We start from the raw sequence: 21208 nt of genomic DNA, 5'->3' as shown, positions 1-21208 counted from the left end.
ATGTGAAAAATTTTTGCTCGTCATTCTTTTGTAACCTGGGCCCGCCCCGTGTTCTTATTGGATGGGAGATCAGTCACGTGAGGACATGCGGAACTAGACCATTTTCGGTCGAAAAGCAAAACATTCGGGGGTGGTGAATTGAGTGACTCAGTCTGCTGTAACGTTACGCCGACCTGCTGGAGTGGTTTCATAAACTACGCCGTATAAGTCGACTGTTATACCCGGGGTTTGGCACGATGCTGAGCGCCGCCGCCGCGGAAAGGAACAAGGAGCCCATCCTGGCGGTGCTCCGGGATAGTGTGCACACCGGGAGACCCCTGCTGGCTCTGGAGATCTCCTCCGGTACTGGGCAGCATGTCACACACTTTGCTCAGGCCCTGCCGAATATAACCTGGCAGCCATCTGAGTATGATCGCCAGTCTATAGTCAGGTAAACAAGAGATGTGTGCATGCGTATAAACTATGAAATACAGATAATATACTGGGACATCTGTGCACCTATATTAGCTGTTAATATCCAAGAAACGTTAGTGTTAATATTTATCTCTTATATTTATATCTGTTTTTTATTCATCTATTTATATCTGTGTTTATAATCGTACTTTTTATATACGATTGTTTTGTTGTATGTTGAATGAGAACTCATATTTCTCCTCGGGTCAATAAAGTTTCTCTGATCTGATCTAATGCAGGAAATTATAATTAATTAATTAATTGTGTTTTCACAGCAGTTCTTATCTGATGGAAAGTTTTATGCTTCGTCTTTCTAATACCACTCTACCTGCTCCAGAATGATGGCCTGGAGGGTTCCCATAATGTCTTTTGTTTCCATTAGTATAGAAGCATATAGAGCCCGCTACCGGCTGAACAATGTGAAGCCTGCCATCCACCTGGATGCTTCTCTGCCCTATCAATACTGGGGAGGAATCCAGCCAGAGAGCCTCGACCTGGTGCTCAACATCAACATGATCCATATTTCTCCTTTGGCTTGTACAGAGGTAGGACTGCTGATTCAGTGGTTCTCTCAAACTGTGTGGCATGGAGCCACTACTATAGGCATGGAGGACTAAGGGGAAAATGGAGTGATATGACTTATGAAGAGAAAAAAACAAAACAAAGAAACGTTTGATAATGCCATCTCGTTTTCCACTGATATTCAACTTGAATATTTTATTATTTCTCTTAATTAAAAAAATAGGGGTCTGGGATTTTGATGATTTTTCAGCCTGTTCACCACTTAAGTGAACTGTTGTCTCTGGGTTTATAAGAAAGCACCTTTCAAAATAACAAAATAACAAAAAATGCTAAAACATTAAAACAAACAGTTACTCAAAATCAAGTTAAAAACTATGAGTTTTTAGCTGTTTTTAATAGAGATCCCTGAGTCCACAGATCTCAGGCTCAGAGGGAGAGTTCCAGAGTCACCGTTACAAAAGCTCTGCTTCCTTTAGTTCTCAGCCTTGTATGATGCACATCCAACAGGTCCTGATGACATGACCTTAGGGACCTGTTGTGGTCATATGGATTTATAATTTAATCCTATGGACCTACAAAAGGATCATAAGTTAAAATGTGGTTGATTCCTTTATTATTAGTAGTAGTAGTAATATCGATGTATTTTGTCCTTTTCAAATGCATATATAAACACATTTCTACTAAAGAAAGTCAGCACAATTCCTGAAAGGAGAAGCCTAAATTGCTAACATAGTCAAGACATTTTTCATATTTGCTTAAACTGCCTCTTTGTAACCTTTGTTGAAAAGAGACCCCTGTGACCACGAGTGGTGTAATAGTAACCTAAATGTAGAAGGCTCTCAATCTCATACATACCAGCCGCACAACACATTGACGTTAGCTGTAACTGGCTACTATGAAGTGAGGTTCAGTTATGATTAAAGCTGTAGCAGCAAAACTGTTTTGCTTCATTTTGTGATTGTTTTAGATCAATAATTTGCTATTTCTACTATAAAATTCACCTCGTTTGGCTTGACATTGTACTCATTGGCCCTGATATTTATGGTGCCATAAGTGTAAATAATACCAACTGAAGTATGCTTGCACCACAACTCTTCAGATAATCACTTTAAGCCTGCTTCTGCACAATATCTGCCTCACTTATTTCAATAAAACAGAAACCAAAAACAAAATGTCCTCCTGCCTGCGATGTGGTTCTTAAGATGTTATCTTCTCTTAGGGTTTATTCAGAGGGGCTGGAGTAATGTTGAAATCTCAGGGCCTTCTACTGACTTATGGGGTGAGTAGCAAAACGTTTGGTGTCACAAAACATGACATAGATCACAAGCCATTATCAAGTCTAAACTTAACGTGTAATAGTGACATGTTTTATTGCTTTTCTCAGCCGTATGCAGTGAATGGTCAGATCGTCCCTCAAAGCAATGTGGACTTTGACTACAGCCTACGGCAGAGGTAATGGCATCTGTATTTTCTGGCTCTTTTACAGTTTTGTTTAAGCCAGTCATCTTACGAGGAGGCTTCGGTCGTGGATTGCCTGTCAGAACTACCAGAACATTTCCTGTTGGCCCACGGTTTTTAGCCTGCTGTGAAAAGTAAACCTGAGCAGTGATATTATAGGTCAACAGGAGTAAAGGCTCAGAATTCATGCATCATTTGCGACTCTGTCACTCTTGCTTAAATACACTGCTTTCATCACAGCATCTGAGATAGGGTGTGATAATTGACAGTCAAAAGAATGGTGGACGAGAGAGGATGAGAGTAAAAGGAGATGCAGCTAAATGTTCAGAAATAAGTGTTTGTTGATGGTCTGACTGCTGATACAAGTAGCAGATGAATTCTGAAGCGTACAGGGCTCTACTCGTCTCAGATTCATCCAAGCGATACAAAACTGATTGGACAGCACTTGACAGTGGAAATGGTTAATGAATTAGATCATACTGCGTTAGACGTTAGATTTTTTTTTCAGTGGGCTAGGCCTTCACTTAATCTCAACCCACTTAAGTATGTTTTTCATCTACTGAGGACAACACAGTAAAGTAAAAGTGTGGCAGACGATGTCCAGGGAAGAAACGCAACATTTGACGATTTCTATGGGTTCTTCAGGTTCTTTCATCAAAACAACAAAAACAACACTTAATATAAAACTGTTTAATATAAAGCTGTAATGACTATACATATATATGTGTGTGCGTGTGACCTGCATTTTTGAATTGTGAACCCTTATTGTACTTACTAGTATTGATATTTGTGATATTTAAAAATCAAATGTTAGATGTCATGTTATTAATATGAATAACTCTTCCATTTGCACAGCTTTTGTAGAGATGTGGATCAGAATTTGTCCACCCTCCCACACTCTTATTTTGAATGTAATTCATTTGCCAGATAGAGACAAAATACACTGCTGACAGCACTGCTGTTCTGTTTAAAATAGTGTAGTGAGCCAGTAACATGCTGCAACAGAAAAATAGGATTCTTGTTTCTTGGTAGTAAGGGGTATATCCAGATTGCTTAGGACTCAAAAGTAGAGAAAATATATATTACCGGTATTCTTTTCAGAATTTGCTTTTGTTACAACCATTAACTTGTAACTGATTTATAAATAAGAAGAATAGATTTTTTCTACCTTTTAAGCATAAGCAATCAGGATTTAACACTTATTACACAGGAAGAAACACTGTGTTATATAGCGTAATATCAGTAAAGGGAATTCTTTGGGGGTTTACTGTCATAGTGAAGATGACAGTGAAAATTTGGCGGCAGCCCTAAATAACACATGGATAGTCTATTGTTTCTGTGTGAGCAAAGTGTCTTGAGAAGGAGTCGGTTTGACGGCCTGAATTATTGTGTCAGTTTGCTCATAGAAGGCTTTACACAGTATATTTAAAATCAACTAAGATCATCATAGTCTTTTGAAAATGTTTTTCCTTAAGCACACAGTAGAATTAATAAACTTGTATAATTTGTGAAGCCAAACTCACAAAATACATGCAAAGAAAAAATTTTGATTGTTTTTGTAATTACATAATAAAGATAAGCAAAAGTGACCAGGGGATTTTAAAAAATGTTGTTTAATTTTGCAGAAACCCAGAATGGGGACTCAGGGATATCTCGCTCCTCAATTCTCTGGCACAAAGCAATGGTTTGTACCTGGAGAGAATAGTAAGTAATGAACCCATTTAAGCAACCAGCATATCTTAAGTCAGCATGCAAAATATGAGAACAGTTTTGTAGTATACTGATTTACTGATGCCATTTTTTTTCAGGTGGACATGCCAGCAAACAACAAATGTCTTCTTTTCAGGAAGGAAAGTTTGGTGTGAAGCATCCTGATGCAGGATGGTCAAAATGCCTTAACTTGGAGCTCAGATACATTGCCAAATTTTCAAGAGCCGTAAACGGATCATGTTTTCTCCACATTTTAACACATGCTGGTATTAGATTAACTAAGTTAATGTAAACTGTTGTGCTCAAACCTATAACCTATATTCTTATGTATTGCACATGAGTTAAATTAATAAATCTCACAAACACGTTGCCTTTGTGCTATATATTCTTTAAGACAATGGCCTATTCTTTTTTTTGTTTTGTAAGCGTGAAACTGACTTGGCAGAAGTGCTTTGAAGAGGGAAAAATTAAGAGAATATACTGTACTTTATATGAAATAAAAGACATTTTTTATGAAACAAAGATGGATAAACTAAAGTGAAGAGCAGAAAAAAATAACATTAGCAAAAGTACGGTAATTATAATACAGATGTCTATTTGTTTAGTATTACAAGCTAGGGATGTTTGCAACATGATCAACATGTGTGTCTGTTATCTTGGCTGCTGTTTTCACAATGCAAAGTTCACAAATAAGAAAATAAATCTTAAACCTATTTGAAAACAGCAATTTAGCATTAGTATTAATACAATGGGAATCAACACATCTGGAATGTTATTATATCTGTGTTGGAATAAAAAAAAAAACTCTCATACCTACATCAGCATGCAGTATTTAACTTGTTCTACTCTGTTTTGATAAATAGTTATTAAATATCAGCTTTTCTGTTGCAGTTCTGATGCTTGTCTTCATTTCAAACACATACATCACTAAAACCCATCTGTGGACAGAACGAGTCTAAGTCATAGTAAGGTGTCACAGGCCTTTTTACCCAGAGCATCATGCAGCTTTTTCAGCCTGCGTTCATTTATGGCTCTTACATAGCTGTCTGAGTGGATGATAGCCATGCCGTCCTGCACCATACCCATCACCAGCAAAGGGTTTTCCTCAACAGTGATGTTGGGACAGGGACAGCTCCAGTCTATCTTAGCAATAGTCACCTCCAAATGTTTGGTATTGAAGAAAGTCAAGCCCATCTTCTCGTCCCTCAAGACTTCTTCCAAGCTAAAACGGGCTAACCCAGAGTCCAGATCCTCAACAAGCTCTGTCAGTCGGCCCACAATAGCAAAGTCACTGCGGCATAAGCTGGGCACCATTTTCCCCTTCACACGACAGGTCTTGCAAGGCTTCCTTTTTGGTTGCGGGCAGTTGGCCTCACACTCCTTTTTGGTGGGGAAGTTGTTAGCATTCCCATGGCAGCCACCATAGACAAAGGCTTGGCACTGTTTTGTTATGGAATTCCAGGACCAGCGTGCCTCCCAAGCTTTACAGGGACCTTGAACAGCAGGCAGAGAGCAGATCCCCATGTCTTCTCTCTGGCAAGAGGCTTTGCACTCCTCATAAGTCTCAAATCGGTTTCGGCTGTCTTCGCATCCACCACTGCTAAACGTCACACAGGAGCCCAGCTTGCTGTCATAATACCAGTCAACATGACGCTCTCCACTGCACACACTCAGGTCGACTTCCGCCAGGCAATCTGCTGGAGAGAAAGGCCGTCCCATGGGCATCTCAGGATCTTCAGAGAAGTCATCATCTGACCGGCGAATAACAGACAGAGGATAGTCTGCGCGAAGAACTCCTGCAGAATTCCGTGCTATACAGGTGTAGATGCCGGTATCCCAAACCTGGGCGTTATAAATTACTAGCTGTCCAATATTGGTTATAACCACATTGCCATACATCTGATCAGGCCTCATGACAAGGCGTTCACGCCGGTCACTTTGCTTTTCCCATGTTACATCTGGTCTAGGGACTCCAATGACATCGCAGTGGAAGTTGACTGTGCCTCCAACATAGATGGACTGGTGGTGAGGGTTGGAGTACAGCGTGGGAGGCATGGGATCCTCCTGGGAGGATGTTGGGGTTGGGTGAACTGTAGTGTCTTGAGGCAGGGGGCTGGTGGGGGGGCCAGCGAGGTAGAATCGACAGGGGACCACAGTTAGAGTCACCCCCCGGATGCAAGCTTCTGCATCCATATAGCAGCGGTTGAAATAGGTGAGGCCATCCGATGCACAGGTGAAGTTGGGTTCCTTCTCACACCGATCCTGGCACTTACAGATGGGCTGTCCATCCCAGATGTCACAGGTTGCTCCCTGCTGGCTGCAGATAAAGCCCTCACAGGTAGCTGTGGAGGCGGAGGTAGCATCACCGTTCCCTTCACCCTGTTCATGTGGCAGAGCAGGGGTGCCATCAGAGAAACGAGCAGCAACACAACTGTTGAAGCCACACACATTGGTGCAGCATTTCTCAAAGTCAGCACAGTCCTGAACGTACAATATAAAAAACAATAAGCATTTTAACATTTAAATGAACAAATCGCAAAATGCTGTGATGAATAAAATTAAAATTCATAGATTAACTCACCTCATCGATGTCGCATTCCCTCTCACATGTGCTTTGTGCATCAACCCAAAGATTAGCGTTCAGCTTGTTTGGACAAAATCCTTCGTGTTCAACTTTGGTTCCTGCCACACTTTCACACAAAGAGACCTCGAGTAAATCGCAAAAAAGGAGAGTCAACAAATATGCACGTGTCCATTGTACTTTGCTTGAGTTTGGTGCACTATGGCAATTTGCACCCTTTATATGGCTATCCGCGAGGAACTGTAGGGGAAAATTACGCATATTTGACCTTTTGTATGAGTAGACCACCAAGTAATTCCATTCCAACTTTGGGTCTTCACAACAGGAATACGATTATTGTCGATTTTCAAATGCGTCCGCCCTTTTTGTGCGTAAACGTGCGCTGAGTCACTTTTCTTTGCGCAGAGAGAAAAGTTGTATTCCCAATGATCAACACGAGTTCCCGTGCGCTGGACATTAAATTACCCAAATGTTTCAAAGTAATAAATAATAGGCTGTGTAAAATATTCGCCTTGGTAATCAAAACTTGTGCAATACTGAGGAAAAATCGACGTGTGTTTTGTCGAGCAGCTAGACAAACGAGCTGAACTGCACAATGAGCGGACAACGCAATATCAGCTTTTCAGCGTGAGAATGGAGGTGGAAAGGGCAGTCCCTCTATCCGCCCCCATGGTCGTCCAGTGTCTCAAACTTTTATGAAGCAGCACTATGCGCTAAGCAACTGGACAAACATTGTAAAAACATCAAAGAAAACGTGTAGTCGTGGTTTCAAGCTGTCTCACCATGCGTGCACAGACATACACATTCCGGTGAGAAATCCAATGTTAAATGTGTCCAGACAGAATTTATAGAGATGGCAATTGTAAAAGAAAAAGGTTAACTTGCTGTTTAATTTCACGAGAGCCGGTGGTTATTGTTCTTCTTCTTTGCTTTTTTGTAAGTTACATTCAGATGTTATACACGTTATATTTAAGCAGGTTCCGTGCACAAATGAAAAGGAGAAAAATGTAATAAGTCGTCGGTGGCGCAAGGCGGAAAGCGTGAAAACCAAACACGGGGCGTGTCGCATCATGTCTCGCAAAACATGTTGTTCACGTCCTCCTTGTCTAGACTTGGGTCAGTTTACTACCATCCCTCATTCACGCGGAGTTCAGAGATGCCACGGTCAGGTGGGAAGACATAAAGCGCCACATTTTCATCTGTGTGCGAATCATCTTTGTCTCGCTCCAGCTCAGGGGCAATGAGAAGCAGCTCCCCTCGTCTTTTCATTGGAAATGACCCTGCAACCTTTGGGTGACATTTGACCGCTGTGCATTCATGCGCTCCTAGCCATGTTAGACCAATATCCAAAGCTGGCCAATACCAAGAGAGCAGCTAATCAATTCAACCCCCCCACGGGATTTAATGCCTCTGACCTGACAAAGAGGACAAAAATACTCCCACAATTCCCACAGTGAACTTGATAAATGTCTGAATGAAAAATTTCCCCCCAATCTAAAGCACACAATAAATGAAAATAGAAATGCAACTTAGTTTTACTCTTTATTTTGACTGTTTTTGATGGAGATAAAATAAGAATTAAGGCTTCATCCCAATACACAGCGCTGATAGCAACAATCATTATCAAACATTTACATATAGTGCTTTAGATGTTCACCCAAGAGTTGTTAATCCATTGTTCTGGTCTCAATAAATCACATAGAACAGGAGCCAATAGCAAACATGCACCAATTTTTGTAGGCCCCCCATTAGCCGAATACATGTATTTAACCATGAAAATGCTGAAGTGGGAATTCACCAATGTTCTTTGAACGTGGAACAAAAATAAGAGTACAGATCAAAATTAAAATATTTGTTTAGATTGTTCAATTAATAAAAGAAAATATCAGTAGCCATGGTTAAAATACTTAACATCCTTTCTGAAATCTTTATCCAACCTTACATTGTGCTCGCATTATATCCACAGCACATCTGTAAAGAACGACTGTAAGTTCTTCTAGTATTCACACACATTTAACAATGCTGGGAAACTGCAGAAGTGCAACCAAATGTATGAAACTACTAAAGAATATTCCAACCACCAATTATTACAATCTCAAATATAACCACATGGCCATAGAAATGTAGGTGAATACTGTTTTACATTCAGAAATACATATCATGTATATAAAATATCTGCAAAGCAACCAAATTAAAAGATTCTTCTCACCAACGCCCGTTACAAGTTATGAAATATTAAGAACCAAGACACAAATGTTTAATGTTTTTTAAGATTAAACCCCCAAAATGAGCAAACAATCTGTACATGTTTTTGTACAAGGTTTCCTAATGAGCACAGAGCAATTGTTTAATAAGTTAACAGATTAAAACTGATCACGCTCTGGAAGGTTTAATCCAGTTAAGCAGTGATCCAAGAAAGAAAACAAGCTTTAGAGGTGTAAAATGTCAGAGCAAGTAAACAGTTGTCTGAAAAAATGAGTGATGGAGATACAGGATTATTTCAATGGGCTGAAATTTAAGTCTTGCCAACAAGCCAACTTGGCTTGAATTTTTTCAGACAGTTTTACAGATTAAGTAATGCCTCGACTAACATCATCTCTCAGTTAATAAATCCTAAATTCTCTTTAAGCCCTTGGCTGCTTGTAAAAAGATTTTCTCATGACATTCAATCTTATTTTAAAAACTATGTGAATTTTTAATAAGTTATGACAACTGAGGCTGGAAAAAAATGTCAATGATAGACAACACTGAAGCAGGTCTCCCCAAAACATTCAAAACAAAACAAGCATAAGAAATTCCTTCCCAAGACAATCACCACAGAACAAAACAAGAGCACGTAATGTATTTACAGTTTCAAGTCAGATTTTAAATACCAATAAACCTTAAAAAAGAAGCCCCTCTATTTGTTTGTAGTGTTAACCGGTGAGTTGTAATCCTCGATTCACATGTGTTGGTCCCAGGGGAATCTTATTCTACTTGATCACAGTGAGTTGCTGTAGTAGAGTACAGGTAAACGAACATCCACAAGATGGCACCAGCACGCGGAAAGAGATAACAGAAACCAACCATCCAAGTCAGTTCCCAAAAGGTCAAGGAAAGTTCACAGCTATATCCATTGCTGGCAGGCCTCCGTACTTTTCTCTGGCCTCATGACCTCTTGGAGCAACAACACTTTTAACACTGGCTCTATGGAGGAACCATCAGTCTGCTCTTTCACTATGATATCTTACAGTTTCCTTTAGGGGACAACGACGAGCTCTTTGGAGGACTCTGTGGAGGCCTGAAGGACTTTGAGCGCTTCAGGCTGTTAGCTTTGCTTCCACCACCGCTACCACCTGAGGCGGCACTGTTAGCCACAGAGTAAGAGCGTCCATGCATCATGACTGCATTCATGCCATTGGCCATGGAGAAAGACTTGAGGTGGGACTTGATGGCCACAGGGAGGGGAAGTTTGTCAATGAGGTGCACCGGTGTGCAGGAGACGATAGAACGGCAGCACAGATCTTGCAGACTGAAGACTGTGGAAACACAGGAATATGGATGAGCACGTGTCAGAGATCTGCAGTACTTATTAAGGTTTTTCATTGTATCCATCAAATTTACTAAGCAAGAGAATATTCTGCGTAACAAGAGATAGAATTAAAGATTTTTACTCCTGCAAACTTCAGTGTAAACTGTGAACATACATAAACCAGACAATTCTGAGTAGTTTACCCAGAATTAGTATCTTAACTAAGAATACTTTTAAAATAATAATCTTATATTTTCTCCATTTGCGAAAAAACACACTTGTGTTGTCATGACATTCAAAAAAACAAACAAACAACTACATAAAATTTAATTATGTAAATGAGAGTATATTTAATAAAACAAAAACTGTACAATAGAGAGCGTTTTAAATACAACATAAATAAAAATCTTAGTTTTCTTATCACAGAGCGAGCTTGATTTATGTAGGGGCACAGTAGAGACTACCCCGCAGTAAATGCTATGAAAACTATTGGCAGAAATGCAGACTGCAGATGACAATATAGAGATCACTTCTTAAGTCTTATCTCTTCTGCCTTTGAGGAAAATTAATGGCTACCTAATATTTATTAGGTCCAAGTCCCTACGATAAGCAGAGTTTCACCTTTGATCAAAAAAGTAATCCAGACACAAGTATAAATGCAAACAATGATGATGTCCACTACAGTGTATGATGTTCTGGGATTCAACACAGGATTCAGTACTGAAACTGATTTATTCACATCTGAGTAACAGAAGAAGAAATCTTGCAGCAATGCATCTACATGATCCCCTTTCTGGAAGGATTTGTGTAACTATTACACAAAGAAAAACAAAACAAAATATGTTTTCTCCCAAGTCTGGTTAGAAAAAAATAAATAAATAAAAATATAGTAACATAACCAGCTCACCTCTATTGGGCCTCCAGAATTTCTCCATCCCATGCCTCATCAGCACGATGCGTGAAAGCTCTGTGAAGGACTCGATGACGTTGAAGTTGCAGAGCGGACTGACCTCGAAGAATGTCATGCTGTTCTTTTCTGCGTAAGCTCGTGCCTGCTCCGTTGGAACCTGCCGCTTGAAAGCCAAGTGAAGCCGGTTTCCCACAAGAATCCGGGGCACACCTGGGGCATGCTGAAGGAAACAATATAATGTCACTGTAAAACTCGACCTGTAATGTGATACATGTGGACCAACATTAATAGTGGGTGCTGCAGTGATAGGCTAACTGTTGCTTGCATAAAACACTGTCTGGAAGTTCCACAGATTTACAAACCAATGAGACAGATGGTTTGTTACACAGAACCATCGAGGAGACATCCATCTATTGTAAAACCTAAAGACGTTATTATCTAGGTCCTCATAATTAACTCAACTGCCCACATCAACTGTGATTTGGCAACAAGTACATGGTTTTCAACAAGGGTTCTCTCTGGACCACCCTTACAAGGTAATAATTTAAAAATCTACACACAAATTCAAAAGTATTTTCAAACCAGGTTTCTTTTAATTGCTTGAAATGCAAGTCACTTTCTCTCCAGTCCAGTTGAGTTGTGAAATATCGGTCCCATTACCACAGGGTTTTGCTGAAAATCATGTAATGATGTCGTTGCTGTATCATCAGTCAAGTTGGGTTGTGAAACGTCCGCTATATTACCACATGGTTTTGCTGAAATACTGGTTTGTTTAAGCTTGAGCTACATTCAAGTTTTCTTCAATTGAAAAACTTAATAAATAAATACGTTACGCTGTCATACCCGTCATCAATGCAGAGACTGAGATAGATGGCCTTGTCAGTGCTGCTCGTTTTCCTAAAATTCATTTTTAAATTTGCCTCTCTTTTTTTTTTTAATTACCAATATATGTGAAGTTAATTTTGGCGCCTAGTTGCCTGAGGTTAAGGTTTGTTGCTGGCACTTGCATAACAGACAGTACATAAAGTACACACTATTAAAAGAGGTTGTAACAATTTGCCTACATAACTGAAACTGAAATGTTTATAAACAGCGCTCTGATACACACTCTGTACCAGAGATTAAAAAAAGATTTTCTCACACAGGGGACATCATGCATCTATATGTGCTTCCAGTATTTCTTTGTACTCCAGAGATTAGCTGAAGGAAATTACCTCATCAATTTCTCTGATCCAACGGTCAATGCCATCAAATGACCAGCCATTCGTGATGTCATACACCAGCAGGATGCCCTGTAGAAGAAAAACATTTATTGATTAACATAAATATTGAATTCCACAATAAGAAAAATATATATATATATATTTCTAATGGCTTTTCCAGTCACCTGTGCTCCGCGAGAGTAAGACCTGAAGATGGTGCAGAATCTGCCTTGACCTGATGTGTCCCTGTTGAAGAGGCACATAAGCACAAGCTAGAAAAATAGGCCTACTCCAGGTTTGTTCATTTCTACAGCCATTACCAGCTTAAAACACTCTGCAGAACTCTTGAAATGCCTCTTATTTCCAAGAGAGATGGGAAATGGATGCAGTGATTTTTTGTAAAGTGCATACATGGAAATACAGTGTATAATATAATGAGTTTGAAAGTCAACGTTTGGCATAACCACCTTTACTCTTAAACATAGCCTGAACTCTCTTAGGGAGTATTCTTGTAATTCCTTTAGTTCAGGTATAGTTCTCCAGGCTTTTTAGGAACATCCCAAAGCTCGTCTTTGGACGCTGGCTGCCTTTTGTTCATTTCTATGTCAACATGATCCCACACTGGTGATGACAATTTGAACAAAACATCTACATTAATCCCTCCATGAGTCTTGTTGGCATTGATTTTTAGTGCAGTTCTTGTGTAATTTGGCACACACCAGCTTTATCTCCCTGTTTTCCTGACAGCCACTCTTCCACTAAGCCCATTTCAGAAGAGGTTTTGGTGTAAAATAAATGGATCAACTGAAAGGCCAAATGCATATATCATGTGATGTGTCAGGTCTTTGCTTTCTACTTATTTCTTAAAGACATAACTTTCAGATATTGTTCATCAGGTGAAAATACTTTTTAGGCCTGCTACTCCTTGTTTTGTCCTGCACTGGTTTAACTTCCTGAATTTTTTAAAGAAGTACTACACAACATGCTCCGATATGCAAGGTTTTCATCTAATCACTTTTGGAACCACCTTGTTGGTGAGAAAAATACTACTGTATGCTTGTCAAAATGTATTCTCTTTGGCATTTTTGGTAGATTACTAAAGAAATTGATTAAATTCTGTGTGTTTTGCAACAGGCTGCTAGTTTTAAAACGTGTTAAAGATACAATTTAAAATCACTTCTTTAGCAAGTTGTCTGTTGTGGAGACAACATTAGTCCAACCATTTAGTTAAAAGTCTTTTTAATGCTTGGATGATTCATAAATCAGTTTTAAATGGCTTGACATACAAAACAACAACAAACACAAAACAAAACAAAGAACAACATTCCTCTAAAAATGTGCAGGCACAAGGAGTGGAATAAACACGAGTGAAAAAGCAGCCAGTGTTTAAAGAAAACTTTGAAAGACCCTCTGAAAGCCTAGAGAACTACTGCCAGAACTGAGGGGTTGCTCAATAATTTTTCCTCATTAATATTCTTAATATTATATATTTATGTTAAAATAGTAATAATAAAAATAAAGAAATTAAAAACTTACCATAGCTCAAGTTTCACTCTCCTCCCATCCAAAAGAATTGTGGTGGTCTTGTAATCAATTCCTAATATCACACATAATCCAACACAAATCACATTACCGTTGGTCATATTTGGCTTTAAAGTCATCTCAAAATAATAAAGAAAAATCGATATTGATATTTACCACTGCTATACGCATAGGGAGACTCTACTGATCCGTCTTGCAAGCTGTCCAAGATTTCCCCCTTTCCAACATCGCTGTCTCCAACCAATAGAAATTTCAGGAGATAATCGTAGCTCTTGACAGGACTACTCTGAGTCCCCATCATCCCACGCATTGGTTCCGCTTTACAGAGAGCCTTTTAAGCTCACCAGGCATCCACTGGAGAAACCAAGCAGTCCCCGAGTGTGGTACCGAAGGGAAGACGACCGCGGCTGGGCTTAGCTAATGAGTTAGCTTGTGCACTACTTACGATTTAAGTTAACTATTACCTTTTACTTCGCACACACTTTGAAAAAATGCAGCTATTTCGTTATTCCACTGAATGCAATGGAAAAACAACCCCGCGATTTAGCACTAGAACCCCAATTTAGTTCCTGTTGATGTAACGTCAATATTAACTGATCTAAACAACCACGGGTGCTAGCTGGCTTGTTAGCTAGCCAGTTAACAAAAACGACAGTAACGCATTCTACTACAAACTACAAGTACAAAATAAAAACGACTCTGTTTTGTCCTACATATAAATGTACTCTAATAAAATCAAAAGGCGATTTCTTCCCTTTGTTTATAAAGAAAATACCTACGAGGAGTATTCCACTTTGAAGCAAAACGTACATCCACAGTGTACTGTACTATGTACTATGTTGGAACTTCCTGGTAAGGAACTGCGTCAGCATCATCAACTGCGTCACATCCTAGCACGATTTAAAGTTATAAAATTACAACAACAACAACAACAACAATTATACTTTAAATCACCATTTCCTAAATACGATACGGTTATGAATTATCCAAACATCGTAAAAAGTACGATATGCATCTGTATGAATACTATGAATTAACCGAACATGGGCAACTCCTGCTAAGTTGTAGCCTGTGTTGATTTAGCCAGAAGCTAAATAGAAGCCAGAAGTTAAATGAACACCGTTTCCCTGTATGTAACAATTTGGTTGTGGGTATAATTTAGCTTTCAATTTGGGGAACCACCAACAGACCAACATTAAAAACATAATAAAGAAAAATGGTGTCAAACTGTCAACCAGAAAGAAAATGTGAGAAATGTAATTGAATGTGTCGCTTTATTTTGACCATGTTTAAATAATAATAAAAAAGAAATAAACAAAAAACACAAGCAAACAAAACAAACCATATGAAAAAAATTATCATCATAAAAAACATCAAAAAGGATTAGGAAGAAGCATAATTTAACACCACCCACTTTCCACTAAAAAAAGCTGATTATTGCTGGCCACCACTCATTGGTTGGCACTGATTGTCATTTCTAGCAGGTGTGTGAATTCTTTCTGAACTGAAGAATACAAAAGCTGGCTGAAACACTGCTTTATTAGTTGAAGGACCAGCAGTGTGAGGCAGCCACTGGAATTTAAAATTGTAATAGTAATGGGGCTGATGCAGGCTGGGTTTTTATTTCTGCTGTTTTGGTCTGCCTGTTTTCAGTTTATAGATAAAGCTGAGTATGGTGTGTTTGGGCAAGATCCTGAATTAGACCAGGAAAAAATGGAGACAGTGGCAGATGAAGATGAAACGGAAGATTCTGCACCTCAACTCAAGAGGAGTGCATCACATGGAGATCTTTCAACACCTGAAGCAATGAAGTTACCCAAGTATCTCAATGTCCCAGCCTCCTATGACCAAAAGCAGCTTTTCAAGCCAGAAAGAGGAGTCAGGCCCCTTCCTGAATGGGCCAGGAAAATATTGCTTGCTAGTGCTCCTGCTGCTCCTGTAACTGGAGGAGCAGAAATGGGCAGAGACAATGTGGTTGAAATTTTGTGCCATGTGGATAAAATGTATGTAAGAATCAGGAAAAGGGTCTTCAAATCCAGAGATGCATACAAATATTTGAAACTAGGTACATGCCCCGTTAACCAAGAAAATGAGCACTATTACTACTTTCTCTACTCTTTTGTAACTGGCTGTGGATTCAAGAAAGAGGTTGGTGAATGTCCTAATGTATTTGTTTCATATTTTACTGTGACAAACCAAATGGAAATGTTTATGTTCCAGAGTCATGCAGATTACTTGTCCATCAGCAATGTTCTCCGCTTCAGACAAACCACTCCAGTTTTAAGGGAAATGCCATTTGAAATTCCTCTGCAGTGTCGGTTTCCCAGGTAAGACTTTTTTTTTTTTTTTTTTTTTGGTAAAAAAAAAAAGATTGTGAAAGCCTTTCAATCAGCCAAGTGTCCTTAATTTTAAAATTGTCTCCAATTAATTCATTTTAACTATTGCAGGTTCTTTCACTCATACAAAGTTGGCTTCCACCCCAAACTGCGAGGAGGAACAGTTTTCAGAGCACTGAAACAAAAAAGAATGTTCAGCCTCACCCTTGTAGATGGTAAACATTCTAGACTAAATTTCATTGCTGTCCAAAATTTGAATTCTTCAAATGGTAGGCCTTAAGTATGTTTTAAAGTAAAGACTTTCAAATATGGCTGGTAACACTAAATATTAAACTCCCAAAGTCTTCTATCAAAGTGGAAAGTAGCATCCAAACCTTTTTAATTCTAGGTATGAATGAGGAAATAGAAATTTGACAAACCTTTCTGTGCAAGGACTTTTTTAAAAAAATTTTTTATAGAAAGTACACCACAGACAAGCTTAAGTTCAAGCAAATGTTTATTTCATATACCATAACAGCTGCCTGTCTTTTATTTTGGCATGCAAATGTACACTATGGAGCTACAACAGCATCCATACTGGTGAAAGCTTAGGGAAGGATAAAATGTTCCACAAACATTTTTCAGAACTCATCACAATGCACTCAGTTAGCCAAACATATGCAGCAGCCTGATTTATTTTTGCCTTTTATTGTGCTTTGCCACTTTCACCCTACTAAAGCGTCTGGAAATAATGTCACTGGGACCAAAATCTACACCTTGGGACAGTCGATGTACTTTGAGGCCAGTGTACTTTACACCACAGCAAGCTCTAGAAATAAAAGGCTCTACATCAACAAGTGCTTCATGACCCCTTCCAGCAACCCAGACTCAAATCCTAAATATACAGTCGTTGACAACAATGGGTAATAATTTTACAGTATCATAATTAAAACTGGGGTGACTTGCTGCGAGTGGATAAACCTGTGATCTCCAATTCTAGCTGTATGATTGATGGCAAGGTGATGCTACAGTCAAAGTTCCTTACTGGTAGCTCGAAGATGGTGCAGAGATTGACTGTGGGAGCTGTCATCTTCAAGGACTCTGCTTCCATGATCTCATCACAGGTAGCCTCAATAGGTTGTATAGAAATGGATGCCATGAAATGCATTATGTAAACACTAAATGCAATGTCTCTTTAGGAACAGTACTTGCACTGTGAGATCTTTATGGGGTCACCTACTCCAACTCGTAATTCGAAGGCTTGTAACTATGATCCAGTGACTGGAAGGTGAGTTGGCTAAACTGAAATTCTACGAGGTGTTACTTTTGTGCTTGCTATCATCAAATCTTTTGACCCCGCTTTGTGTTTTAGCTGGAAAGAGCTCTACGGGTATGACACTGTGTGCGCTTGTTGTGAATCAACTTGCTCGCCACCACAGCAAAGGGGTAATTTTTAAATTTACATGAGATGCAATAGCTTTTCACTCAGCTAAGCTTAGCTCATTGCAAGTTGAATGAAGTCTTTTTGATGCAAACTGACAACCAGACAGTCTTGCAGAACACTGAAGGCATGAAAGTGGTCTCACATGTGAGCAAATAAAATTTTAAACTTTTTTTTTTTTTTTTTTTGTTTTTTTTTTTTTTTTTCCTCCACCAGCTTCTAGGAAGATAATCTCAAGTCACTCTTGGATGGTTGACTTGACCAGTGAAGATGAACATGTAAAGTCTGAGCCCAAGATGAAGTCCCGTGATGCTGGCATGTTCAACTTGGATGACTCGGATACAGAAAAACATAAGGACTTCCTAAACAATTGGGACCAATAATTTAATGTTTAAATGATCAGAATTGTTTTAAAAATAGCGGCTTTATTTCTTGAACTCTGCACAGTATGCCATTTATGAATGTACAACAACTTGTTTACTGTCAACGGTTCAATTGAAAATTAAAACTCTAAATTGCACTGTCGTCAAATGTTCAGGTTGCTCTTTCAGTATATTTTGCGTAATCATCAACCATCATGTATGCGTTTCTAAGCATCTCCTGGAAATGCATCATAGCGTTCCTGTACATGCAGTTATGTACCACAAGAGGATAGAAGAGATTCACTGGCTTTGCTCTGATTAATTCAGCAGGAAGTTCAATAACCTCAGTTAAAGAACTGCCAATGAGAATGTGTTTCAGTACCTTTTTCTCAAGGCTTCTTTCTATAAAGGATAGCAAGTCTCGTAACCTCGAATCAACACAGTTTGCGTTCCAGTGTCTTGGGTCTGTGGTGAGAAGCAGATGCATTAGGGCAGTTTTGAAATGAAAATCTTTCAGCGCACTACTTCCTGTCATTGCAGTCTGCCTCTTGTGAAGGAAACGTGCAATTTCAAGTGCTTGAATATGACAAGCATTTTCAGGCAGGCGTTTCGAGAGATGTTCTAGGAGATGGTCTTCATAGCTGGTTAAGGATAGTCTCCAGAAAGTATCTGCATCACTTGAGGACCAAGGTGTGATGAAAAAATAAGCATCATCATTAAATGTAACCACGGGATTCATACTAAAGGTGATCTTCTTGCCTGACTTGAACCTGATCACTAGAGCACCAGGAGCATCAATATAGTGAATATTGAGCTCAAACTCATACTTGTGTGAAATCAGTCTCCATGCTTGTTTTATAGTGCTCTGAAACCATCTGGAGACCAGTGATTTTGACAAGAAAGGAGTGTTCTTTGAGCACAGAAAACCATCACAAACCTCAGTAATTTCTGTCCTTACGTTCTCATTGTGGTCAGAATGCAGCAGGCAAACCATATCCTCATCTGCATCAGAGGTCTGACAGGGGCAATCTTGGGTTTTCTTATTTTCCAAAAGTTTTATTTGACCGCACACTGGCATATTTGAAAAATCCCTCCCTTTGTGGTTACAGAGCTGAATGTGAAAACTAAATGGCTTAGGTGGGGTCAAAGGGACAATGATATTACAGGCACTGAGCATCTGAAAGTCCTCAATCACCATACTGCCATTTTTACCACATATGGTCCTCATAGCATCTAGTAGGTCATTTGCAAATCCTTCCAGAAACTCATCCTTCCTCCACTTCTTTTGAGATGATTCTTGAACGTATTTAGCATAAAAATCGTTAAGTGTGCCGATGTCTGGTAGCTGCACTTCATCAGCAGCGCACGTCACAGGGGAGGCTGCTATTTGTGTCATTTGGGAATTCCTATTCAGGTATTTCCAACAGAAACGGATCATGGAAATCACTGAGAATGTGTTCCAAATGTACCAGAGGTAATCTCTTTCCCATTCTGCAATTGATTTCTCTGAGGTTTCATTTTCTGATGTCTTGACATTTTTAAAAGGTGTGTCTTGTCCTTTGGAACTAGATATTTCCTTCTCAGGTCTTGCATGCTGCCCCTGTGGTTTGCCAGGGTCTCCAAAAGAGCTGTCAGTATGGATATATTTTCCCTTTAGCTCATTAGCATCTTGTGATGTCTTTAAAGCAGCCTCTGGTTCAGCATTATCATTTTTAGGCACACTTGGATCTGATTTAGCTGTGGATCGGCCCCGTAGTAATTCATGATTGCTGCCATGTCCTTCTGACTCTAAAAGTTTGTCTTTTTCAGTGACGTTTTGATCAGACTTCTGTTCATCATGAAAGTTTCTGTCATGTTCAGTCTCATTTTTGTCTGTGTGTATTTTCTCACTGACAGGTGGCATTTCCTGGTCGAGTTTCTCTTCCTCTCTCAGCAGCTTCTCTTCATGCCTTTGCATGTCCTTGTTGACAATACCGTCCCATTCCTCAACTCCAGGGTCATCCTTTGGACACATTAGGAGACCGAGACCCACCACAAACACTCTCAGCAGAGTTTCTTGCATCGTCAGTATTGTCTATGAGTGAATTAAATGGCAGCATTCAGTCAATTATAAAAATGCATGTGATTAATTAGTGATTAATAAAACAAAACACGACTGAATCTAAAACCTTGCAATTATCCATTAAAATAATTCAAAAACAATGTTCCTGCTAGCAAATTTTACAGTGATGCAAGAAAACAGAGAACGAAGCAACTTCCTCTCTTTACTTATTTCTTTCTGTTGTTACTTTATATGCTAAATACTAGATTACTTTTTGCACATGACATTAAAAGAGAAGAAGAATACGCACCAGAAAGTATGTTTATCTCAATAATGCAACGCACTGAATAGGTATACAGACGGAACTAAGAGATCAACCTTGCACAGCCGCAGGTTCTGTGATCTCTTCCTATTTTAGATGTAGGTTGCCTTCTGTGACTTATTTCCTGCACACCCTGCCCATGTGCTCTGCTGTGACATTTTCCTGTGCAATAGACAGAAGAAAAGATAGCACAGACTTCCTGTAAATTCAACTGCAATTTCAAAATGTCAGAATTGAGCAATTACTTTGAATCGGTTAGACAGTTTTTACCAGTAAGCAGTATGAGGTTGTTTAGATCATTTCATAGTATACTATGAAATGAACGCATTTAGCCACCTACCTTTGTTCAAATAAAAACAATGGTGTTTTATATGCATGAATAGCAGAGAGTGCCTCTGTCTTTTATCTTCTTGTGGGTTTCTAACTGGTTTGTCAAGCTCTATTACAGTCAGTGGGTCCAGGTGCTCTAAAAGAGTTATGTGAAATAAAGTAATCAATATGTGATAACATTAGTAGTTATATTTTAAAAGTGAAGCCTTCGATTTGATTCTTCTGGTTTTGATTACGCAAGTGAGAACAGGCTGAACCTCACCTCTTAGACAATTACATTTTCCAGCCAAAGCCACAGATATTTGAATGGGTTGAAAGTGTTTTTGCATGTCTTCGTTGTTACGACTACACATTAACACAACTACACCCTCGAAGTTCGGGTTTCTCGAATAAACCTCACCACACACTGCATGCATATTAGCAAATAAAGGCATTCCCAGAAACGATGGAAACTATATGTTCCCTTTAACAGGTGTACTTTTGAGAATGTGGGGTGAATCAGAATTTG

General features: G+C 39.2%; 5 protein-coding genes across 6 annotated transcripts; 2 read left to right on the top strand and 3 right to left on the bottom strand.

Moving 5' to 3' along the window:
• The first annotated feature begins 135 nt into the window (after positions 1-135).
• On the top strand, positions 136-4552 carry mettl26 (methyltransferase like 26). Of its 2 annotated transcripts, none has more exons than XM_085356309.1 (6): positions 136-430; positions 836-998; positions 2195-2254; positions 2360-2427; positions 4059-4137; positions 4242-4552. In XM_085356309.1, the coding sequence occupies exons 1-6, from the start codon at positions 237-239 to the stop codon at positions 4296-4298; spliced, it is 621 nt and encodes a 206-aa protein (XP_085212435.1). In that variant the 5' UTR covers positions 136-236; the 3' UTR covers positions 4299-4552. The 2 variants fall into 2 exon arrangements, with proteins under 2 accessions (XP_085212435.1, XP_085212434.1); XM_085356308.1 differs by having other exon boundaries at positions 791-998.
• A 551-nt stretch (positions 4553-5103) lies between these two features.
• Positions 5104-6985, bottom strand: wfikkn1 (WAP, follistatin/kazal, immunoglobulin, kunitz and netrin domain containing 1). The gene is made up of 2 exons (XM_085356312.1): positions 6725-6985; positions 5104-6624 (listed from the first exon to the last, which is right to left on the bottom strand). The coding sequence occupies exons 1-2, from the start codon at positions 6983-6985 to the stop codon at positions 5104-5106; spliced, it is 1782 nt and encodes a 593-aa protein (XP_085212438.1).
• A 2602-nt stretch (positions 6986-9587) lies between these two features.
• LOC146631073 (ras-related protein Rab-40C) lies at positions 9588-14706 on the bottom strand. The gene is made up of 6 exons (XM_085356313.1): positions 14046-14706; positions 13884-13944; positions 12533-12593; positions 12360-12437; positions 11143-11365; positions 9588-10242 (listed from the first exon to the last, which is right to left on the bottom strand). The coding sequence occupies exons 1-6, from the start codon at positions 14197-14199 to the stop codon at positions 9941-9943; spliced, it is 879 nt and encodes a 292-aa protein (XP_085212439.1). The 5' UTR covers positions 14200-14706; the 3' UTR covers positions 9588-9940.
• A 779-nt stretch (positions 14707-15485) lies between these two features.
• On the top strand, positions 15486-18028 carry zp3c (zona pellucida glycoprotein 3c). Its single transcript, XM_085356307.1, has 8 exons — positions 15486-16037; positions 16110-16216; positions 16337-16440; positions 16944-17127; positions 17205-17328; positions 17404-17492; positions 17577-17650; positions 17862-18028. The coding sequence occupies exons 1-8, from the start codon at positions 15486-15488 to the stop codon at positions 18026-18028; spliced, it is 1401 nt and encodes a 466-aa protein (XP_085212433.1).
• A 151-nt stretch (positions 18029-18179) lies between these two features.
• LOC146631071 (inositol 1,4,5-trisphosphate receptor-interacting protein) lies at positions 18180-20069 on the bottom strand. Its single transcript, XM_085356643.1, has one exon. It carries the CDS (start codon positions 20067-20069, stop codon positions 18180-18182), a length of 1890 nt encoding a protein of 629 aa, XP_085212769.1.
• Between the last annotated feature and the right edge of the window lie 1139 nt (positions 20070-21208).

This window comes from Diplotaxodon limnothrissa, linkage group LG6 (assembly GCF_057381915.1).
Source record: "Diplotaxodon limnothrissa isolate DT_005_m linkage group LG6, D_limnothrissa_male_GT1.1, whole genome shotgun sequence".
In the NCBI taxonomy this organism is placed as follows: Eukaryota; Metazoa; Chordata; class Actinopteri; order Cichliformes; family Cichlidae; genus Diplotaxodon; species Diplotaxodon limnothrissa.
The sequence above is the reverse complement of the archived record's forward strand: the minus strand, read 5'-3'. Positions and strand labels throughout refer to the sequence as shown.